At 42.3% G+C, this 24638-nt stretch overlaps 1 protein-coding gene across 3 annotated transcripts in view; it reads left to right on the forward strand.

The window, feature by feature from the left end:
- Positions 1-24638, forward strand: part of EPHB1 (EPH receptor B1) — a 421589-nt gene that overhangs the window by 301020 nt on the left and 95931 nt on the right. For all 3 annotated transcript variants that reach the window (XM_054982436.1, XM_054982434.1, XM_054982435.1), the window contains exons 4-5: positions 350-505; positions 10131-10466. In XM_054982436.1, coding sequence (XP_054838411.1) covers positions 350-505; positions 10131-10466 — 492 coding nt within the window. The remainder of the gene's footprint in view (positions 1-349; positions 506-10130; positions 10467-24638) is intronic.

Here is a 24638-nt window from a genome sequence, read left to right on the forward strand (position 1 = left end):
GCAATTGCTACTTACCAGAGGTGAACAGAGATGGATTCTGCATGAGTTATCTGCCTTGTTAATCTGTAAATGTAAAGAAAGTTGCACAATGTGGTTATAAAACCCACCTCCATCCAAAAATTGTAAAATTGGTCCATAACTTTGTCATAAGTATTTTATCCTCTACAACTTTATAAACTGTACATATATAAGAACGCTAAATGCTATATTGTTGGTATGTTAAACTCTTTTTTTAAATACCCTATCTTGATAAAATGCAACCAAATATGCCTCTTTCTCATCTTTTCTGTGCATTTTGATGAAATATGAACATCTGATTGTTTTCTTTTCTTCTCTCATGATATTCTAGCATGCCCAGCAGGGATGTTCAAGGCAAACCAAGGTGCAGGTATCTGCACGCAGTGCCCCTCCAACAGTCGTTCCACATCAGAAGCTGCCCCCATCTGTACTTGCCGCAATGGTTACTACCGTGCTGACTCTGATCCACCGGAGATTGCATGCACCAGTGAGTAAACAACATTTACTTCTGAAAACATTTGTGCCTCAAACCTCTGTTCTGAGAACCTGTCTGGTGAAAGAGCTCTAAATAGACTTTGGTGTTACTTTAACAGGTTCATTACACTTCTTGTTAAGTGAGCCTCGTAGATGATATATGCAGTCCATATATGATGTAGCATGCTCCTTTGAGACATGGTTCCTTTGTGTTGTCATGGAAATTCCCAGACCTTCTTAATTATTTGTCTCCAGATCAACACAAGATGGATGAACTACATCAAAAATGGTATTTACAGTAAGTACAGTTAAACCTAAGGATAGAATATGAGAATGCAAGGCCTCCTTGTGAGAGATCATCCTATTCCTATTTAGTTCAAGTTTTACCTATACCTTGATAATAGTCATAAATTAACCTGAATAACAGAGATACGACAACTGAGGGCCAAGCTACACATGACGAATGACACTTGAACAGCAAGTGTATTTCTCCCTGTTCACTTGCCCTCCAATCAATCCACTTGCCGTTCAAGTGTCATTCGTCATGTGTAGCTTGGCCCTGAGTCTATTACTGTCCACCACTTTGGTTGCATTGATGACAAGTTGCATGTATGACAAAAAATGACTTCAGAACAGCTTTCAATCCATTCGTGGCCATGTGTTCCTATGAACACATTTTCCTGTGGACCCATCTATGTAAATAACATGGCAGTGATCATAATAGTAAGGTTTTATGTTTTATGAGTTTAGAACTATGGGATCTTTGAGCCCACACCTTCAAGATTTTCATAGCTGCATCTTGCCAAAGGTATGAAGTGGGCTGAGATCTAGAAAATGCATTTTCTCCCAGATTGTGCACATTGACTGTGGAGAAAAGGTACTGTATGTGGCTAATCCTGCCATGGGGAAGGATTGAGTGGCCTTCTGTACTTTACAGTCTTATGACTCTATGGCCTAAAGATTGAGAGAACTCTCATCTAGTCCTTTTATTTTATCATTATTCAAGAAGTTGTGTTCAACATTTTATTTGGAATAAAAGTGGGGCAGTTTTTGAGCAGCATTTAACTAGGTTCTGCCAAATAACATTTTGCAAAATTATATTATTCATGTGAGGAGACTACTGGAAGAGCAATCCTAAACAGGTCTCCTCAGAATTCTACTTGGGAATATTTAATGGGGCTTATTCTCAGGAAAGTGTCCTTAGGCTTGCAGTGTGGGTCTCTGTGCAGCTCATGGGAAAAGGCTGGTCTTTATTGCAGCTTGCCTCTATAGAGTCCCACATCAGCATATCGCCTTCTGCAGTGATGCTTCCGAAAGTAGCAATACACGTATGGTTTATATGAGATGTCTAATGTGTGTCTCGAATAGAGATTAATTTCCATATTCTGCCTGATCACTGATAGTGGAAAGTGCAGTAGTAAATAAATCTGTTTTTATTGCCTCTTGTTATATCTCTGATTTACAGTATGCCTCACTAGAGGAGTACTGTATAAAAAAGTCCATTTGTTGGTTTTTATTTCTTCTCGTTAAAGCTTAATTTTAAAATGTTCTAATTTGAGGTGCCAGCTGTTCAATTTCCCAGTTGTTACGTGTCATAGGAGTAAATAAATTTACTATTGTATGTCTCTGAGTGCTGCTGTTCTCTGGTGTAATAAAAACATATATTTGCCTTTTTAGGGTATCCCCTGCTAGGTAGAGATGTGCAGTTGAGTGTGAATGGCATTCCCATAACTGGCTCAATATGCACAATTTTCTGTTAACTTTTGTGAATTTCACAGGTCAGCTACTGAAAAGTAGGGCAGTAGTAGCATCTCATTAGGGACCATTTCATGTGAATTTATTCTGTCTGCAGTGGATTGCATATAGTGAGCTAGTCATGTGGACAGCTCAACACTTATCTAGATAATTGATGCAGCATGACAAATCTCTTAAAAATGTTGACTACAGATGCATAAAACCTATTCATAAGATCAGTTCAACATGTGCATGTCTGCTAAACCCCCATCCCCCAAACCTGAGTTGTATTGATTGACTTTCATATGCTAAAAAGAGAATCAGATGGATATTTGACTGTATGATTCCCAACAAGGCTATTTAACTGTACTCTGCATTGGGATGTACATTTTCCTAAACTATATATAGTAAGAGCTGCCCAGTGATCTATTTTTACTGAGCTGATCAGTAAAGCTACTTTCAGTTGTAACAATATAGGGGCAAACTTAGCAGCTAGACAAAGGGTTTTTTTTTTTTTTTTTGCAATTGATCCTACTTCTGGTCTCACCAGACTGCTATGATCTACCAGGTTTGCCTGTACTCAACTTGCTATTCTGGTTTTGTACTGACACAGGGATACCACAATATCTATGTAGCTAACTGTAGAGAGGGAGTCTTGTCTCTAAATGGAAAGGCTGGAGATCAACTGCTGCCCAGATCAGGAGAAGGAAGGGCTACAAGGAGGAACAGGACAAATATAGGGGAGATGACTGTGAAGAAAGTCAATGGTAAGAGGCACCAAGGGGCCATGAGGAAAACCACTTCCGAAGAAAGGGGGCTTTTAATAAAGGGGAGAGGTGAAAGAATAAGAAGTTAGAAAGGGGTGGAAGTGAGGGCACCCTACATGGCTGTTGCAGGGCCATGTCTGAGTTTGCCAGCATTCTGATATAGCTGTCTTCCATAGTTTGCCAAATGTGGAAACCTCCAGTGGGGAAAAGAGTGTTTCACTGTAGGAATGGCTTAGCCAGGCACATTCACTACAATCAGACCTTTTAAAATGAATGCCAGTAGAATGCAAATGTGAGTTCTGTGTAAACATAGACCCTGTATTAATATTGCATGGTGCATTTGTACCAAGTACATCCCTGCAGATGCAGTCATGAAATGGCAGATTGGGTGCTGGATGACACCTTGGTGTTTCATGAGCATGAATGTAGACCAAAAGTTGCATCCACTAAACAGAGGTTTAAGTTCTGGGGATCCTGGAGAGACAGCTAAATTCTGGAGAATTACAGCTGTAGCAACTAATGACATTTTAACAAGGCATTCCTTGAAAGGCAAAATTGGGACAAACAAGAATAGTGGTTTACCAGTGACAGTGACCAGAAAGTAGAGAATGTCCCTGGTAAATAGAGACATCTGGCACATATGGTACATGGATCACTGAAAAATCCACATCAGTGATTATTTCATGTTATGAACTACATACAGGTCTCATACAGTTACTGTTCCATATAGAAATTTTTAATGTGTATATATTTTCAGTGTATGAAGTGTTCCAACCCTACCCTATGATTAGCAAGAAATAAATGATTTATTGTTATCACTGCCTTGTATTTTTATGGCTTTCATCTAAGATATTTAACAAAAAGACAAACAAGGCCCCAAGATTTAAAGCCAGCCATTAATTTGGTTTTTACAAGACACTGAGAATTGTAAACCACACCTTCTAATCTGAAAGCCCATTCTCTGTATCCTAAACATGTGTGTTTCAGATATGTGTTTTAGACTGTAGCTATTTCACAATATAGGGAAAATTACATCATGGGATGCAAATAATTAAAGTATTTATTTCCCACACACTCATTAAAAATGCTTCTAAGGTGGCAACTTGTTCTTTAAGGATATGGCCCTGGTATTGAAAACATATTTCAGAACTGTGCTCTAACTTGCATCAAAGCCATGATTCCACCGGGGTTTAAGTATCCTAAAAATATCCTTGTCAAGAGGGGTTCACTGATATTGAGGGATGACTCCTCTGCCCCTAGGCCTGCTTTAGCATAGTGCATACACATGCTGGACAATATTATGCCAGTAAATCAAGAGTTGACAAAGAAGGGGAGGAGGGGTAAATTGCTGGAAAATCCTACTGGTAAAATGTCATGTCTGTTGTTTCTTTGCTGGGATTCCAAGCAGGATCACAACAGCTGTATATAAGAAAGACAGTGTCGGAAATACCACGCTAAATCACTTCCTCCCACCATGCCTTTTTATCATTCAGGTTTCGAAGTTTGCTGTGAGGTGCATTAATGTGTGTTTGTTCCATGTAAGAGAGGATTTAACAATCAGAGTGATTTAAGTTTCTTCTCCCTCACATTTCATTGCCAAGCACAGCCCCAGTCCTGTATCTCTTTAAAGTTTATGGGCATTTTGCCATATTTTTCATTAGAAATAGTCAAACCCAATGATGGACAAATACCTTGGGGAGGACTAACAGGCTCAAGGCTTGAAGTAAGAGTCAGCCTGAAGGTGAGTAGTGTAGTGATGGCAATGGCCCAAAGACAGAACCTGATGGTCCACCAAGCAGACAGAGGACTTGGTGTTCTCCTATAGTGACACAATATGCTTAGACTTAGAGAAGGAAGCACTTCTGGGAACTTTTTATCAGCCGGTTTCATGGGGAATAGCCATGTAATATTAGAATAAGATTCGGGCCCAGTAGCACCTTTAAAGATCAACTAGATTTTCAGGGTATGAGCTTTTGAGAGTCAGAGCTCCCTTTGTCAGATACAAGGAGTGGAAAAAGGAAGGAGTCTTTATAATCCAGGCATGACTGCAAAGTGTAGAAAATAAGCATCTGTAATGTGAGAAAAATCCAGTTGCAACAGATGGCTTGACTTGAGAAGTATGGGTTGTGGTGTGAATGTGCAGCTGGATCAGTCTGTAATTCCCTCTTCTTGGACTAACAGTCCCAAAGACACAGATCTGTACCATGAGCAACATCTCCAGTGATGGAAGGAATTTCCAAAACCAGAGTCAGATTTCTCTGCCTCCCTCTCCTGCTGAAGCCCCAAACATCCCAAGAAATGGTGCTCCTCAGGGACACTGCCCCTGCTCCTTTCAGAAGAAATACTCTGCTGGATTCAACCCATAAGGAGGATAAAATCAGTGCCTGATATGTAGGGCTTACAGTTTCTACTTGGCAGGACCTGATAGCAGTGTAAGTTATTCTCCTTACCTCCTTCAGGCTGCTCCATGGAAATATATATAATGTGACTCCCATTTACTAGTTAAAAAATCTGAGCTACCTAATAATTATCAAAAGTGCAGTTATACTCCAGGTTAAGTTAAGGAAGGCAATGGAGCTCTAATGCCTATTCCTCAAAGTCTGCCATCAGCCTGTCAAACCAGATGATAGAACACTGTGCTCTATAGTTGATGGAATCACTTTTAATAATCCTGCCTCAGATTTAATCTTTGAAAGCAGGAAACAGAGGCTAGAGATACACACAATCAAGCCTTTGTTATATTGGCTGTACTGCTGCAATAGGAAGAGGCACAGCATAGCCAGTATTCTCCTAGCCATTTGCTAAGCAGTTGTAGAGTCACAGAAGCCTAGAGAAGAGTCGGGCAAGCATAGAGATAAGGAAGATGGATGAAAGTATTGGAGACTGAGTATCATATATTCGCAATGTGAGGACCACAGATATCCTGATGAAGTAGCAGTCTGAGGGGAAAGAGGGACCAACAAAAGAAGGAGTAGATAGATTATAGTTAGCAAGAATTGGGGGACTTGGAGAAATAGGGACTGGAGGCACCAGGGGTCTTAGTTGTATTTGGACAGAACCTTAACACACAAATGTGTGTGCTGTTGAGGAAATGAGGTGCAAAGAAATGGGGGGGGCACCTGAATTTAGAATAAACCACTTAGAATAAAGCGTTCTGCAAAATTCTCTGAGCTTTTGTGCATACATACACAACAACAGTTTAAGCACTGTATTACTTTAGGACATCACATTCAGGACATCACCTCTCTACTGTGTGTACAGCAAAACCTTTTGCTGCTAGATAGCTCATGACAAATACTTTAACTGTGCTGACAGGAAAAAAAATTAAATGAAATGGAATTTTCGTTAAAAGATAGCATTTTTCTAGCAATTTTAACAAAATGCTTTCATCTGCAGTAACCATGGCAACAGATCAGAGAAGCTCTCTCAAAGTGCCTCTCTGAATGTAATTATGAAGAAAAGGGGAGAGAGAAGGGAAGCGGGGCATTTGGAATGGGGACAACAGCCGAAAAATCCTCAAGGGCTTGAGCGGAGGTAGGTTGTTTCAGCAGAACTGCATTGGATTCATTTTCTTCCAAGCGAGATGCTGAAACGTTTGCCTCTTAATTATATTCCTTGATCTCAATAGACCGGTCAGCATGTTCAAGGAATATGCTTTCGTCAAGGAACTCTGCAACCTTGCTGGTTTGTCTTTGCATTGAAATTCCTAGAATTGCCACACTACCTAAATGTTGCATTCAACCCATGATGGGAGGTTAAAATATTCACCCACAGGCTCGATAGAACTTTTATTCTTTATGTCAGATGTATGCTATTAAATAAGAGACTGGAAAGGAGCCATCCTCAATCAGGTGATTTAAAGTGATGTATGGTACATGAAATAGCAGAACAGGAATTTGTTCAGAAATCCTGAATTATATTAATCAAGATCTGAACAGAGATAGTAGTTTCTTTTCATACAATAAGAGCAGAGAGTAATATTGCTTTTGTACCTTAACTCTGCCATTTGTAATCCTTATTAGTGAATGTTCCTTGAAGAGTTCCTGCATAAACATTTCACCAACGAATTCACCCAGCGTTCAGCTCACAGTTCCATTAGCATCTCATCAAGTAGGCAATAGCCTACAAAAGCAACCCAAAAGCACAATTCCCAGTTGCACCATCTCCCCTTGTCCCCCCCATGTTCTATTCCACATTCACTTCCCCTTTTTCAAAGAAGCCTTTTAAAAAAAAGTCTATTCATGTTTTTACATGATATACATATTTTCTTTCAGTGTTGTTCTACAGTTTCATTGATAGGCTTGGGGCTTTGAAATCTGGTATTCTTGTACAGAGACACATCACTTTGACAGGAAAAGTGGTATCACAAGATCTGCTGAAATTAAAGTTATGGATGTCACACAGTAATATTTAAGATCCTAAGAGAAATGTAGTAGGTTTGGAGCATGTAGGTTAAAACTTCACATAAATGTTGATTGTGCAGTAATATGGAGTGCATATTGATGCACATCTAACAACAATGGAAAGTACAGGTTCTAGAAATATGGATTTGTTGAAAACATGGTGGATTTCATCATTGCCGCCAGAATTTTTAGAGGAGGATTTGGAATTGTTTAGTATTCTCTTTTTGAGAAGTTTAGTGGCAGCTCTACTCAAGCTTGAATCAGTCCTTCTGTTTAGGAAGCAATAGTGCTGAGTAATCTGGATGCTTGTTAAACTTGGTTAATAGACTCTGGCCCACTTTTGTATTTGCTTTGTTTGTAGCAGGGCCACAAGGTTGACTCATTCTATTTGTTATTCTGTGTAGCCCTGAAATCTTCTTTGGTGGCACAACTGCCTGCTCAGCAATCCCCTGTTGTATAAGTGTGCATTTGATCATTCTTTCCGGCACGATCTACACTGTATTTGTTCATATTGAATCTCCATTAATTGATCTCAGCCCCATTTCCTCAGCATATAAAAACGGTGTTGCACTTAACCTGCAAGCACTTTCAGTCACTCCCAGAATGATGCTGCCTATGATATATATACTCTGAACTCCAGTGTCCAAGTTGCTAATAAATAGTAACTGTATAGAGAACAGATGCGGAAGGAGACTCTTGAAGGACCCTACTAAATATCCATCCGTTCAGGCTGACATTCTGAACTGTTAATAGCTGTTTTCTGTTTCTGACATTTCTGCTAGTTCTGTATCTGTTTTTTGGGTTTTACTCGACCCCTAACAATGACAATACTTTCTGGAATATTATAAAATGTGCACTGTGTCACCTCTGTTTTATTTGTCTAAAATGACATGATTCCTGTAGATTGGATTTGACTTTCAATGGAGTGTGGCTGGCTGTGCGTAGGAGATTTCCAACAGCATAAGCTTGCAGCTTGAATTCTCATCATAGCATGCAGCATAGTGTTATCAACACAGATTGGCTGAGGACGGGATGATAAGATGTAAACAGATGAGATTTCTTGGGTCCACATGAAAACAGAATTGAGAAAGGGACAGTGCTTGAAAGACCTGGAATTTAGTAAAAACTAGTCGAGGAAAGCGGCCACTGGTGGAATGAAATGGTAGGATCCAACTAGTTAATGTAAAAGAATGGCTGTGTATAAAAACTACAGTTTAATAAGAAATGTGTTTAAACGTATGGGGTTGTTGAAGACAAAGCTCTGCAGGAAAGGATCAGATTATTTCTGTGTCTGGTATTTTACACAGATGTATTTTATACTTAGCTTTTGCATTCAAACACCCTTCAGGTTATCTTCGCGTAATCAAGAGCTATAAGACACACAGTCCCTATTCGTATTACTGCTGCCTTTCCCCATTAATCGTCTCCTCGGTGTTCTCCTATCCTCTGTCTTTAGTTTCTCCTACTCTCACAACTGTCCCATTGTCACGACTCATTATTCCCCCACATTTAAGGACATAATACAGGGCTTTGTTTCTTTTTCTTTCAGCTATAATTTAGCCCCAATATTTAACTGGAGGAGGAAGTGGGTGGATGGCAAAAGAGCAGCCGTTGCATTACACACATGCGCGCGTGCACACACACACACACTTCCCGTTCCTTTATATGTTATATGCCTTAACCGTTAATTGCATTCCTGTTTGGTTTCTTGAACTGCCCAGGAGTCACACCTTTGGTGCTAGGGTAGTTTATTTGTCTCATGAGCCATATTCTGGACTGCCCTATGAAAATAAAGACAGGAATTATATGGGTAAAGTCAGCATTATTTGGGGAATATGGAAATGTGAGCTGGGAGTATGGTTGTCAGGCTTACTATTAAAAAGAATCAGGGACCTCACAGAGTTGAGAGGATTGTGTTGTATGAACCGATGGCCTCTAACAACTGCAGCCAAATCCAGCACCCTATAAACCTTTAGTAAACTAGAGGGGCCTGTAAAACTAAGGAAGGAAAGACTTTAAAAATGGAACCATGTGCAAGTCACCTTTTATAGAAAGGGACAGTTGGGTGATATAATTTAGTAGAATCACAGCCTGAAGGGACAAAAGACCCTGAAGTGATCACCCCATGCCCTGAAGGCCAACCATACCGAGGCAGAAAGCAGGTGCTGTACAGCACTCAGTTCTCTGCAGAACATATACCACTCAGTGATCCAAATAAGTAAGCCAAGACACACCAAGGAGGGAAATGTTCTCACAGTTCTATCTACATGTATTATAATTAGCCTAACCAAAAGGAAATTTTGCAATTTGCTGAGCAAATAGGCTCATGAAAACCTTTTTTAAAAAGTCCAAGCCCCTTTACAGGAGAAGGCAAAATCCTCCCTAAAACCACTAGTTATTCTGCCTGGTGGGGAAATTTCTTCACGGCTTAGGTGAACAGTCAAACTCTGTATAATCTAAACGTCAAGTCTCTCCAGATAAATTTGGGAGAAGGGCACAAGTTCATACCATACAGTAGGGGGAAACTTTAAAATCATTGGGAAGGGAGACATTTTCTTTGACCCCCATGACATTCAAGAAAAGCACCATGCTAGACAATCACAAGGGATGGTTCTGAATTTGTGGAGTCCAAACATTCTCATCTCTAAACTCCAGCATTTTAGAAACACTATACGTTTTATCATATCTAGACATTTGCTTGCATAAACCTTTATCTGCAATTGCTTTTCAACAGGTGTTCCTTCAGGGCCTCGCAATGTGATCTCCATTGTCAATGAAACATCGATTATACTAGAATGGCATCCACCTCGAGAGACAGGGGGACGTGACGATGTGACCTACAACATTGTTTGCAAGAAGTGTCGCTCTGATCGCCGTAGCTGCTCCCGCTGTGATGATAATGTGGAGTTTGTGCCGAGGCAGCTGGGCCTCACAGAAACCCGGGTCTTCATCAGCAATCTGTGGGCACACACACCATATACCTTTGAGATCCAAGCTGTCAATGGAGTTTCCAACAAAAGCCCTTTCCCACCACAGTATGTCTCAGTAAACATCACCACCAACCAAGCTGGTAAGTCCCCCAATAGTAGTTTAGAGACCTTCTGTGTGATTTGCTACCTGATATGAAAACAGAAAGCAAAAGTGATTTAGTACATTGCATTTGTTGTTGTGATATAAACATGATTTATTCAGTGTTATCAAAGGTTTGCAAGTGTGTTACGGACCATAGCTGTAGTTTTTGACACTCTGTCTCTCATATTGTTCTGGGGACACACCTCTTGCCAGGGTTTCTCTGCACAGACACACTCTCCCAAGTGTTCATGAAGAAGTGGAAACTAATATTTTTTCTTTAAGTACTCAAAATGCCTTACATATGCCACCTCAGCAATTGTTTTAGTAACCCAGTATGATATCTTTTTATTGGAACGGGAAAGAAGAGGGCAGTTAATGGCTTACTCTCAGTGAGTTTTGTGCTGAGCTGAGATTTGAATTGGTGATTCCTTGCACATAGTTCATGTTTTTAACCACTACCAACTCCATTTAAGTGGAGATCTTGTCCAGGAATTCAGAATATCTGAAAGAATCAGGCAAATCAGCATGATTGGCACCAGTTTAAAAGAGTTACTTGATATTAGTTTTGACTTAATGGGGAACATGACCAGAAGTGGCATCCGTCCACTGCTCCTTCATTGCTGTTGTGTGCTCTTTGCACAGGGTAAACGAGGTCTCTAACAGCATGTTAATGCTGATCTTCTTTTAAGTTCATTTCCCCACCCCCACCCCCACGACATGTGCTAAGCTTGCAGATAAAACACTGAATTTTAAAAGGCACTATTAGAATTAAATAGCCTCATAAATATGGACAGTACTGGCATTTACCCTGCGGGCTTACAGTGAGAATAGAACTGTGGATAGTTTTGCTCTAGGCCTTTTCTTTGGTAGATTCATTTCTTCTAAGAATGTAGACTCTGGATTGATGTCAGGATCAGTCTTAAGGGTATATTCAAGGCCATAGGATGATCCAGCCAAGGTAGGCAGTATAATCAGCTCTGCAGAAAGTACAAGAGGAGGGGGGTTGTGTTAGTCAGCCCTAGGGATGGCACAAGCAGTGTTCATTGAATTCTTGTGCCAATTACATAACTACAGCTGTAAAATAACAACAGAAGCATTAGTTAAATCCAGCAATGCACAAGTGAACATGTAAACAGACTAAGCGCTAGTGGGCTTATTCAAGATCTTCTGCAACAAGTAGCAGTTTCCTTCCTATCATATAGTGCCCAGAAATTGCATGAGGGAGTTTTTATTTTCATACATTTGCGCAAGGACCCTAGCACATGCAAAAATCTGCTGGATCTATGACTATATGAGGTGCATAACTTTTCCACTATTGCACAACTATCATATAGAAAGGTCGTTAACTCTGTTTCTGTGCATATTTTAAAAGTTCACAAATTGAACTCTATGAAATATTCATACCTCAAGCCAGATTCCAATGTATCTTGGGGTGAAAAAATATCCCACAAAGAAAATAATAATAATAACATTCGATTTATATACCGCCCTTCAGGATGCCTTAACACCCACTCAGAGCGGTTTACAAAATACGTTGCTATTATCCCCACAACAAAACACCCTGTGAGGTGGGTGGGGCTGAGAGAGCTCCAGAGAACTGTGACTAGCCCAAGTTCACCCAGCTGGCTTCAAGTGGTAGCAAAAATTATTTGTGGCAGCAGAAGTGATTGCATTTCACAATCATACCAACACACCCAGAACCTGAAAACATACTTTCCTGTGAAGCAGAAAACATCTAGCTTTTAATAACTGCTAACACTGTAACTTCTGTGGAGAAGTAAATGTTCCCTGGGTTATCATCAGGTTATCAAGAGGGACTGTATCTCTTCATAGTCTTTAAAATGCTTTCCTGAATCTGTGTTTTCTGTAAAAATATGGATATTTTTTATCCTAATACATTTTGGGGGATGTGGTAAAAGAGCACCCTAATGGCAAAAGTAGTTGATTTCTGGGTTTGTTTTATCTCCTCGGTGCTTTTTTTGTTTACAGAAAGGGAATGTAACTGTTTAGTGGCTGTATTTTGGGGAGATTGTTTATTAATGTGTAGGAAACAGTGTTCTATAACTCCTTCTCTGTGCATTCTGCCAAAAAAATAAAATGCAGACAGAGTGGAAATTCACTCCAGACGACATTTTAATCTCCTTAGAATCTTCATCTCTTTATCTTTTCTACACAGATTTTGTTTAATAACCAAAAGCAATCCTGGAGAAATGATTACTAAAGGTGAGATGGAGAGGAGATATAGAGGCGCTTTAGTGGTAGGCCATATGACAATGGATCTGTAAAGTGCATGAAACATTTAAGTGAATCTACTAGATGTGTAGCTTAAGAGGATAGTGGGAAAGTCCAAGCCGCCAGGTGGTAACCCTGGCCTAAAGCTTAATGAAGGGATGAATTGACATGGGAAGGTAACAATAGATAGCAATCTGTTTGGCTTGACTACAGCAAGGGGATGGTAATTTGTGTTTTGTACAGCAAACATAAAAAAGGGGAAGTCTTTGTTACACAACAAAAACGTGGCACAGATATTTTAGCATCTCATCTCCAAGGAATAAGAATTGTTAGGTTGTCATGCATCTGTCTCTAACCAAATACAATCTAACCTGCCACTTATATCCATGCTCTTTTATATGTTCTGCCTGCTTGCTCTTCCACCCCTCTCTCCATTTTGCCATTTACTCACCTGCCCATCTGCTCCTCCACCCATCTGTAGCTGCCTCCCCTCAGACAGCAAAGGGCCCAGAAGTGGCCTCAACATGAACAGGTCAAACACCTCTATGCTCTATTGTTTAGGTTTGTATTCCCCAGAGCCCAATCTAGCCTTGTTCTTCCCATCCTCCTTCTTGGGCCACAGTCCCTTTGCTTTGTTATCCTTTTAATGGTGTTTCAGAGGTTGCTTTGTGTCTACCTGTCAGTCACTCTGTTCTCCATCTGTCCATCCACACTCTTGTCTCTTTTCCTGTTTCTGTCACAAAGCCATGACTATTAAACGTTGACCTGTTTGCATCATATCGGGGCATGCTTTGTAATTATTCACCGATCGTGAGTTTGCTTTCAGTTCATTAAGATGCAAGTGTTATTTGAGAGACCACAAAATTAAAATGAAATATTTTGCGGCTGATACAAGGTGTTAACATTTAGTTCCTGTTTAAGCAAGTTGGGATGGGGAACCAAACTCTAGAAGCATTTAAAGGAAGGTTAAAAGGCAGAATAGATTGTGCAGATTTGGCACTGCCTCAGTCATTGATGCTTAAGACTTTTGTTTTGCTGGCCTCTCTTTTTTGTTTTGCTGCTGACCTAAAAATGCAATATATTTCTAACTGCAAGAGCCATGGGCGAGGCAAACAATAAAAGGAAAAAGCATGTTATTACGGACAGCTGTATCTCCATAGACTGACTTTCAGTGGGAGTGTGCATTCAGAATCTGCACGGGGCTTTATTAAAATCATGCATGAGAGACTGAAAAAAGCAGATGACAAATGATGGAGAAAATTGCATGCTCAAAGTTCATGGAAAAAGTAGTATTTGTGTCGATTCTATTCTCTTTAATTAGTCTAATTAAGCATTTTTAACAGAAACAAACTTGGATGCCTTTCTCAGGTTCATAAGAATTGATCAGTACCCTTATCTTAACCATCTGTCTGCCCATTCACCCAGCCATCCATTTCCACATTATTTTTTCCTTTCATCCGGGCGGTAACAGCTATCTCCCCCATCTGTCCCTCTTGCCATCCAAATACTTCTCCACCCATTGAGTTTCTAGTTAATTGCTCCCTTCAGTTCTTCATTTTGTTAATGAGCTGAGTCTGGGTGCCTCTTTTAAACAGTCTTGAGAACTTCTGCAACAATCACAAGTTTGCTCACTTGCCCAGAAGGGTGTTGTTTTGTGAAATGGTGTTAACTGGGCCTATCCTCAGGGCATGCATGGCTATAAAAAGTATAAATATAGGAAATTTAGTACAAGCAACTTGCAATTGTAGGTGTAAATAGACCTTGCTCTATTCTTTTTTATTTGAATTCAGAGAGATTAGCTTTGTCTATTGACCTGCTTGCCATGGAGGTTGCTCTCACTCACCCTGTAATGACCTCTGGGTTAGGCACCCAAGCTGGAAAAGGAAATTTTTCTCACTTTCTCAGTATTTTACAATAATCTTCTGGGTGAATGGGCATTTGTCCCACTGCTTTTTTCAATCAAACCTCACTTTTGATTTTTGCTAGATTTCCAATCTATTTCAGCACTTTTACCTATCACATGGACCTCAGGTGGGATTTTCCAAGATGCTAGTGTTTATCTAATTCTATGCTCATGGCAGTCTTTTTTGTATTCATCATATGGGGCTCATCTGTATCATTAAAAGTTATCTAGTGCTTAACCTTTTGCCTCCATGGTAAAAGAGTCCAAAACAAGAGACTGGAAACAATGCTATCGCACTAGGGCTGATTTATAAAGAAAACATAGCGTTTTCACAATCACACCAAAAGTGACATCATTAGTGGGAGTGTGGAAGCATGTACCTGGCCATTTCCTGGGTCTGCATGCTGATGGGGGACAACTTCTGGATGGCCTGCCTCCTACGGCCGATTGCCAATGATTGGTGGGCAGAGGCAGGAAACCCTAGGAGATTGCCTGCCACTAGCAGGCACCTGGAAATCATACACATAAATGTACTAGCAAATTTATCATGTTATGTCAAATCAAACAAAATATGCATACACATAACCTTCAGGAGTTGTGCTGGAAGCAGTGGGATGGCAACCCTATGGCAAAGAGATGGGATGCAGCCACTCATATTGCACCATTAATGTGATCCTCTCAGATCTCCTCCCTGTCAAATCACTATCTGCAGAGATGCCCAACAGAGACATATGCAATGATGACAAATGGCACAGTCATCTGGACCACTGCAGCCATGCTGGTGGGGCCCACATGGAGGGCTCCATTTGTACCTTTCCCTGCAGCCCATGCCAGAGCCATCCAAATGACACTTACTTGTCTGCTGTGTTGATTGCTCCTCAGCTGTATTTACTCCTTCTGCTTCTGTATCAGGCTCCTAATGTGCAAGGCCCCAGCTGACATGGCTGCTTGGCCAGCAGATCCATAGATCACAGTACGGCAGCTGCCAGTCACCCCAACCAAACTCTAGTTGTGCCCCATTCCCTCATGGGAGGAGGGGGCAACTTGACAAGAGGCCATGCTAACAGCTTACTATGGGGCTGCCAGTATCCCTGCTCCTCCTGCCAACACTTCTAGGTATACTTTCCTGGGTCCCAGCCTCTGATTTCCTTTCAGTGCGTGGTTACTCCTTCAGTATGTATCTCCAGAGATGGGTATCTGTAAGGGTTGTGAACTGAGACATGTTAGTGAAACAGCAAGGAGATTTCCTTCCTGTCCCTTGAATGTTAAGTGCTAAGTGCCCCCTCTGTGATGATAAGTGCCCTATCTTTTATTTCCCACCTCCAGAGAGAAATGTCACTCACTTTAAGTGTGCACATCAGAGACGTATTGTGCCTTTTCTGTTGCATGGGCTACACTGCAGATTTTGTTGGCAAAACTTTATGCCAGTTCTCATGTGTGTGTGTGTCTCTGTGTGCATGTGTGTTTGTGTCCAGGCTGGGGTTGCTTAGGGATCCAATTACTGCAATGGTCCTGGCCCTGCCCCTTTCCTCACTGGCACAGAGGTTGTGCTGGCAGCACTCTGGCAGAAGTCCATGGTGTTGTCATGCCAGCTCCTGGCCATGGTTCAGCAGCAGCAGGGCAGTATGGCAGCATATCAACAAGGTACACTGGTGTCCAGGGACCAATCCAAACACAGAGTAGTTGCCCCTCCCTGAATCAAGCCCAGGGAACATCAAGATGCTGGGGAAGTCAGCCAACAACTCTTCCTGACTGCAGAACAAGCTGTGCCAGCTAGTGATGTCATTGGCCAGCACCCAAGCAATCCCTGTGCTGCTGTGCCTTGACCCGACCCAACAACAACTGTGGGACTCCAGGAAGCCTTAGGTGAGGCAGGAAAAAGCCTGAGCAGCCAAGCAACACCAGTAGGGGGGAGGAACCTTGGGCTGGGAATGGCCTATGGTGTTGTCCAGACGCTGGCTGGTAGAGGCCCTAGTAGAGACCTGTAGGAGTGGGGCTACACCCTAGGCCAGATGGTACGCCAGCTCCTGGCCCAGGTAGTAGCAGAGGCCCTGGGGGCAGGGCTGGAGCAGTTAACATTGGGAGGACAGGTAAAAGGGGGCCTCCAGAACCAGGCTGGGAAGGAGTGCAAAGCCAAAGTGTGAGAGGCCTAGGGTCAGGGTGTTGGAATCTGCCCTCATAGCCTTCCAGTTTGAGGCCTGGAGAGGGTTGAGGTGAAATGGCAGCACAGCTGGTAGCTGGATGTTGACTTCAGTTGAGGAGGTGCCTCAGAACCAACATGGAAGCTAGTTGGCTCCTTGAGTGCTCCCCTCCACCCTGATTGCACCATGAATTATCTTTCATACTGATTATTTTATTTGTTGCTATATAGTGGGCTTCAGTCTTTCTACCTTTGTAGGGACTATAGGACAAATGAGCATGTAACAGGAGCCTGAATTTAGACCTCACCAGGAGGGGACAGGTTTCATGCCTCAAGGACTGACCAGCAGGGATGGCTAGGCAAGCCTGTGTCAGGTGGGGGAAAGAAAGAGAAGACAAGGGACAGCTTTTGTAGCCTGCACACTCTACCACAGAGTGACCTTACTTCATCATTCTGTCTGCAAAGAAAGGCAGGAGGCACAGCAACTGTGCTGTCTACACATGCACAGTAGCTACAGGTCCTTTCAGAAAGCAGCAAAAAGCAAAGCAAAGGGTTATATTTCATTACAAAGATGCATAACCCTTTGCTTTGCCTTGTTAAGAATATCTTCCTTTATAGCTTAAGAGTATCAATCCATTGTCCAAGTTTGCTACTTGGCAAACTAGGATTCAAAATATTATCCTCTTGATTGATTAATTGCTGGCCATTCTTGAAATGGGCCTGTCATTAGACTGTTGGCACAAATTACTGCTTTGAGTTTGGAGAACAGGATCTAGAAATGGCTGAAGAATCCCACTTTATAATCGGCTAGACATCTGTCTCTTTCCTGTGAATGACTCTGACACTGAAACTACAAGATGTAATTTCACCTGCCACAGAAGTTGTCTAATTTCATGCCATTCTAGAGGGGTAGCTGTGTTAGTCTCTTGCAGCAAAAATAATTGGAGTCTTGTGGCACCTGAGAGACCCACAAAATATTGTTTCAGAATAAGCTTCTGTGGATTATAACCACTTCTTCGGAATAAATTTTTGTTAGTCTTGGAGGTGGCACATGGCTGCTGTTGAATTTTACACAAGATGTTCATGGATTATGCCATTTGAAACCTAAGATTTTCCCATTCCTTTAAGTACAAAGCCACCTAGACCAAGTCTAGTCTAGGCCTTGTGTGATGTCAGAAGCACTGCGCTGATGACAGCCGGTGTGGGGAAGGGGTGGCATCAGAGGGCTCTTATGCTGTGCTAGTCAGCTCTTCCTCTCTTGCAAAAGCCGCACAAGCGCCCTGTGATGATAGCATAGCACCAGGGAAGCCAGCAGAAAGATCAGAGACTCGGGAGGAGATTAAAAGAAAGAAAGTGATTTACTTACTTCTAAATAATTGTGTTTTGGGCTGAGGAATAAATTGGCTTCTCCTGGAAGAGGGAACTGCAGGGCCATCAATGATGCTCATGGCCCTGTCATATTGATGGGCCTGTAGCTAATTATATATACCCTCAATACATAACAAAATCAAATAATCTCAAATAGTGCGTGCATTAGGAAAGTAGAACATCTGGTTTCAAGCTAGAAGTGCTGGTGAATGGTTACTTTTAAGGTTTCTTGATGTCTAACTTACTGTAACAAATAGATTACAACAGTGATTGCCTGTGGGTATGGTTTTTCAAGTTGTGTGTATGACTTAGAAGCTTAACAGCCCAGTCCTCAATGAAGTTAAACCAGAGCACTTGGATTTAAGATGACATAGTCAGTTGGCTTCAGTTGGACTTCACTAAGATTAAATTGGCTTAATTCCAAGTACTCTGATTTAAGTGAGTTTGCACACAGAGCTGCAGATCCCATTGTATCTAGTGATGCAGACCTTTGGGCAGAAACTTTCAAATACTGATTTTAGAACTGTCAGTAGAGCATTCTATAGCAGGTGGAGGGATAGGTAGGTGATCATGAGGAGGGATTTATGGCATAAGGGCATCTAGACTCGTTGTAATAGAGTTCCATGTGCAGGGTTCTCCCTCCTAGGCTTGCCAACCTCCAGATGGAGCCTGGAAATCTTCTGGAATTAGAAGTGATCTCTAGTCTATAGAAAAAAACAGATGCTTTGGAGAGAAGATGCCCTGCTGAGGTTCCTTCTTGCCTCTAAATCTCCAGGAATTTCCCTACTTACTCCTGTCCCCCTTTGAAAAAAAAAGTCCCATTTCATTTAAGAGATCAACTCCTACTAAAAATGAGGGAGACATATACTTTGCTGTTGCAACTGCAGTGGCTTGCAGCTTTGTGGCTTGACCCACTGCCACTCCCTAGGAACTGTCTGAGAGCGGGACCACAAGTGACGCCTGACACAGGTTGAACACTTGCCAGCTTCCCTCAAGTTTTGATGGGAAATGTAGGCAGCTTGGCAGAATGTTGGACAAGTGACAGTTGAAAAGTCCATTGGACAGCAGTCAGAGAGACAAGCTGCAAGACCAGGATGCCTACATTTCCCATCAAAACTTGAGGGAAGCTGACTAGTGTCCAACCTGTGTCAGACGTCACTTGTGGTCCCGCTCTGAGAAAGAGTTGGCAGGGTCTACAGAGCTGTGAGAAACCCTTGTCCCTCCCTTTCAGTGCAATCCTATGTAGAGTTACTCCAGTCTAAACCAGTTGATTGCACTGGGCATGGATTGGAGTAATACTGCATTCTGCACTGTTAGTTGTGGGTGCTGGCCTCTGTATCTTGCATGGGCCAAAAAAGAGATGCTGTGCATGAGAGTTGGTTGATGATCTTGTTCTGCTGAAGTCCCCCAGGGGCTGGCACTGGTACAAGAGTGCCAATGTCATCTGCTGTGCTCGGCCAGACTCAATTCCTCGAGGCAAGGCAACAAGGGGATTTGGGCTGTATGCTAGGATATGCTCCAAGGCTGAGGTGTAGGTTTACAGTGCCATCCTAAGCACATCTACTCAGAATCCTACTTGGGGGTGTTCAGTGGGACCTACTCCCAGGGAAGTGTTCTTAAGATTGCACTGTTAGGCTGTTAAACTGGGAAGCCACACCCAAGGTTCACTCATTTAGCAGTCTCTGCTTAAGATGTATACGTGTTTAAGCAAAGCAAGGGCTATATGAAAACACAGCAATAGAGTGCTGTGAAAGAGGTTCCCAGAAAATATTATTAGTCCTGTGTTGCAGGATTCTTCATACAACCCCAATGTTAGCATGTGTCTGGGGTCTGAGGCTCAGCCCCCAGACTTGCCAAGAGGAACAGGTGGGGGACTGCCGGGAGGCAGCTACTCTGCCGTCCCAACAGACCAGGTCCCAAACATGCCAGCAACAGAGGGAGGTAAAGAAGCACCCAAGCCTCAGAGGGCTAGATGGGGCAGGTGGAAGCCAGCTAGCCCCACCCTCCACTGGGAAGCTAGGAACCCAGGCAGGGAGAGTGAGGACAACCAGGAGGGGATCAGACCAGAGGGAAAAAACCCAGAAAGCAGGACCGGCCAGCCAGCAGCAAGACAGTCAACACTCAGCAGCCTTACCTGCAGTAGAGGAAGGGCAGCATGGGGCAATGCCCCAGCCTGCAGGCAGGCTAGAAGGAATCAGCCAGAACCAGGTGGGGCTGAGAGCAAAGCAGCCACAGGTGGAGCTGCCTAGGACAACCAAGGGCATGGCTAGGGTGCTGGAGGCATGGCTGGCAGGTGGATCCAGGAATGGGTGAAGACATATAAGGGAAGTCCACCCACAGGATGGGGTGGGTTGTGTAGGAGGTTGGGGGGTGTGAGCGAGCGAGCGAGCAGAAGGAGAGGAGGAAGAGCAAGCAAGGAGGAGGCAAGGAGGGTGGAAGCTGCGGAAGGCTGGAAGTAGGAGGATGCTGCTGGGACCCTGACAGGTTGAACAAGTGCACGAGTGGTAGAGAGGGAGCAAGGGTGATGTATACCTCGCCTCCTTCCACAGAGTGGAGACCTGGGTAGTCCCTGTACACAGCCAAGGACCACAGTTCAGGCACACCGACGCCCTGTGCAGCTCTACCCCCGGCAAAAGCCTGACAGCATGGTAGGAAATTTCTTCCTCCTGATTCTTGCTTCAACTGCGCATCTGCATGGTTTTGAAAAGCCATTATCATTTCAGTGTAATTCTTTTGCTTTGTGCAATGATGCTGGGCCATTCCTCTGAATAAGCAAGGATGAGGAGGCCTCAGTAGTACTGCCTGTCCACCTGTGCACCACTTTGATGCCGATCATCTTTGCAGCATTATCCATGTTAAACAGGCAGGAGCACCAGGGGGGGTTGTGAATGTGGCAATTAACAAAACAGCAATCAAGCTAAGTGTTTAATTTCAGAAAATTATCATCTTCTCTGAGCGGATATGGAAAGGGTTTTTTTTAAAAAAAACCAGAATTAAATATGCTGTATAAACAAAGACAGTGCTGGACTGTCAACATCACCCATTGGAAAGGAGCCGCAGCATCTCACTGAGTGAATTCCTGAACACCTACTGGCTGCCTCACCCAAAGCAGGCAGAGCAGCATAATTTCACATCCATCAAGGGATTTTTCTTTATCCCTTGTATACAGTGGCAACAATGGTGAACAAGCTAGAATGTCCATGTCTCAGAAGCTAAGTAGGGTCAGCCTTGGTTAGTAATTGGATGGGAAACCTCTATCAAAGACCCGGGTTTCAAAGTCAGGCAATGGCAAACCACCTTCGTTAGTCTCTTGCCATGAAAACCCCACCAGGGGTCTTCATAAGTCAACTATGAGTTGAGGGCCAAATTTCATTTTCATAATAATATACTACTGAAAAGTTCATTGTAATACTAAGAACATTGAACTTTTAATTTAGGTTTAATTCAGGATCCAAATATACTGTTGACTGTGTAAGACTATTTCTGCCCAAATCATATACTTTTTTTTTGTTTATTGCAAAATTTGTGTTTTCCAACTTCAGTTTCCATTTTTTCCAGGCAAAAACTAAGACGTGTGTGTCAAGGTAGCATAGGGCACAGCAACTTGTAGCATTCTCTCCCTCTTCTTCTCCCTAGTATCGGGTATAATCTTAATTTTGTTAGTAGAAAACTAAAAGCATTATACCTTTAATTTTCATAAACGTATCAAATAGTACAGTTTTATTTGCTAACTCACAGAGCCATCCTAAGCAGAATTACACCTTTTCATGCATGCCCATTGCCTTAATAATGTAACTCTGACTAGAATCACACTATACATTCTAAATGCATTTCATGTTATTAAAATAGTGAAATTGGGATTGTCTTATATATCTTTCCGTTTGTCCTCAAAATTATCTTTTGAACAAAACCCCTGGAAAAGAATGTGGTTCTCCCCACCATGGTTTTGTATTTTCTGGAAATTTTACATTACAACTGGCTGTGGTTAATTAACCAATTTGAAAGCACAGTTTCAGATCCTGGTTTGATGTACCCTAACCATGCAGTGTTAGTGCGATGGCCCATATTCAGGCAACCACAATAACCATAATTGGTTTAATGAAACCATGGTTTCAGTCTGGCATCTGAACCAAACCATAATTTAGATTACATACTTGTAAGTCCAGTGTGGCATAATGATATATTGGAGTCATCTTGGTTGAAATCCAACCTCAGCTTAATAGGCATGAAGAAGACAGAATCCCTATTGCCTGTGGTTATGCATGCTCATTTCTTTTGTCCTTCTGTTATCACTAGTCATAGAGGTTTTGCAGATTAATACACAAACTTTTGTGGACAGAGAAGATAGAGTGCCATCACCAGTCCTGAAGTTTCTAGAGTAACCCTGCTGTGTGCACTGATCTAGGCTCAGGTTGATAATGGGGCTGAAGCTGTTGAAACCCCAGTGGAATCAAGGGCTTTCTTTCCACAGGTGCAGATAATGAAAATATTATCAGTACATCTCAAGTAAATGAGAGGAATTTGGGGACTAGAATTGAGAGAGTGTTGATCTGAGTCACTGATATGAGCATATTGGAGGTTATCTGTGACACACCCCTGTAACCCTTTCCTGCCTTTGCGATTTTCTTGATTGAGAAAATTTGGCTGGGGTAGGGTTCAATACTCTCCTCTCACTCATTGCTTCTCTGTTTGAAATCTCTTACCAGACCCTCTGCCTGTTACATCTGTTTTGTGCAAACCATGTGATGTGAGGTCAGACCCTCAAGTGTATATGATTGTTTTAGGCCTGAAAGATCTTTTTTGTCTTTCCACCTGAGAGTCTTTCTACACGAGACCTCTTACATGCAGATTCTCAAGTGAAGAGAGACACAATGTTAACCGGGAAGCTGAGTTTTAAAAGACATATTGGAAGGCTTTGTCAATCTCCCCTCAGAAGGTTTATTTATTTCCTCGCCTCCCCAAAGGCTCTGTCCCCCTCCCCTTCAAACTAGGAGCTGATGCAAGTGGGCAGAAAACAGCTCCCAGGGAAAGTCACTGTGATGTCAGCCTCATATTGGGGGGGGGGATTCACTGTGCCCAGGAATGGTGGTTTTTCCCCCTCCCCATCTCTGGTACTATTATTCACTACTGTTGTCCACTCCAGTGAAATGTTCATTCAAAGCAGGGAGGAAACCTCTTTCATGTGACTGAAAGATAGTCTGTGTTCGCTTGGCTCACTGCTGGCTGGTTCAGTAAGGACGTGATTTTGTAAAGTTTATTTTGCACAGAAATAAGGAGAGCCAGAAATGGTGTGCATGTTGTTTTGAATTGGCTGCAACAGGAGCTGTCTCTTGTGCAGAATTTTATGCAGGAAGTTGCTCCCCCATCCAGTTACAGAAAAGATGGGAAGAAGCGCCACAGACCCTTTGTGGCACCCAAAGTGTTCTTTCTTGCCTACAAAGATTGCTCCTCAGAGGGTTTATTTCTTCTTCACCTGTCCTTCACCTTCCCTTCTGTAGAGAGGTGAAACTGACAGAGCCTTCTGATCTGTCTTTTAAAACTTCCTGGCTAACATTGAGTCTCTCTTCACTTGAGTGTCCGTGTGTAAGAGGTCTTATGGAGAGAGACGCTGACTCCATACAGTAAGTGGAATGAGAGTAAATTCCACCTAATTTGCCAGCGGTCTTCATTTGTTTATGTAATGCAGTACTGTTCTCAGGTGTTTGCCATCCTTGCTAGAAGAAATCTTCTTGATGAGGATGAATCAATCTGCATCCGTTTATTTATTCAGTAATGTATAATGGCAAAAGTAAATTTAAAATTAAAAAGAAAAAATGTCTCTCTTGTAGAAGAGGCACATTCAATTGATTAAATTCCACACTAGACGATTAGGATTCACCAGTAGCCAATGGTATCTCATTTGTAACCAGCTTGTTATGAATCTTAGATCCATTTAGATCAGTGATTCCATTTGAGCACATTTGAATCAGTCATCATCAGTATCATTTTCACCTGTGCAACACATTGTTCTGTACTGGTGAAGAAGCAATTGACTGTCAGTAAGTAGCATTGTTCTGTGCACCATTAAATTAACAGGCTGGCACCACTGCTCACCAGGGACCTGAGAGACGGTGGGTTCCAAAGACACATGTGGAGCAGAGCGTTTAGGAGACTCTGAGGATTAGTCTCTGCGGAGCCCTCACCACATGCTTCAGTGGGCTTTAAAATGCCACACTTTGATGTCTCTGGAGGACCTGACAGGAAATTAACTTGTTTAATGAAGCGCAAGTTATATTGCCTTGGTTCTGTGTGGACTCCCCAGCAGGGATTCAAAAATAAATGCAGGAGGCAGATTCAGAGGTGGTGTCAGTAATTCTCTAGGAGTGTGACTAAAAACAACACACAATCCATTCTGGTACACATGGTACAAACAGAGATTTCATCTTCATGGTTGTCAGGCCAAATTGTCAGCTTAAATCAGACAATAGAACCTCATCCACTCTCTTTTAAAGAAATGATAGAATCAGGACCACAGCTTAAAATTAAAA

The sequence above is a fragment of the Eublepharis macularius genome, chromosome 6 (genome assembly GCF_028583425.1).
Source record: "Eublepharis macularius isolate TG4126 chromosome 6, MPM_Emac_v1.0, whole genome shotgun sequence".
Taxonomy (NCBI): domain Eukaryota; kingdom Metazoa; phylum Chordata; class Lepidosauria; order Squamata; family Eublepharidae; genus Eublepharis; species Eublepharis macularius.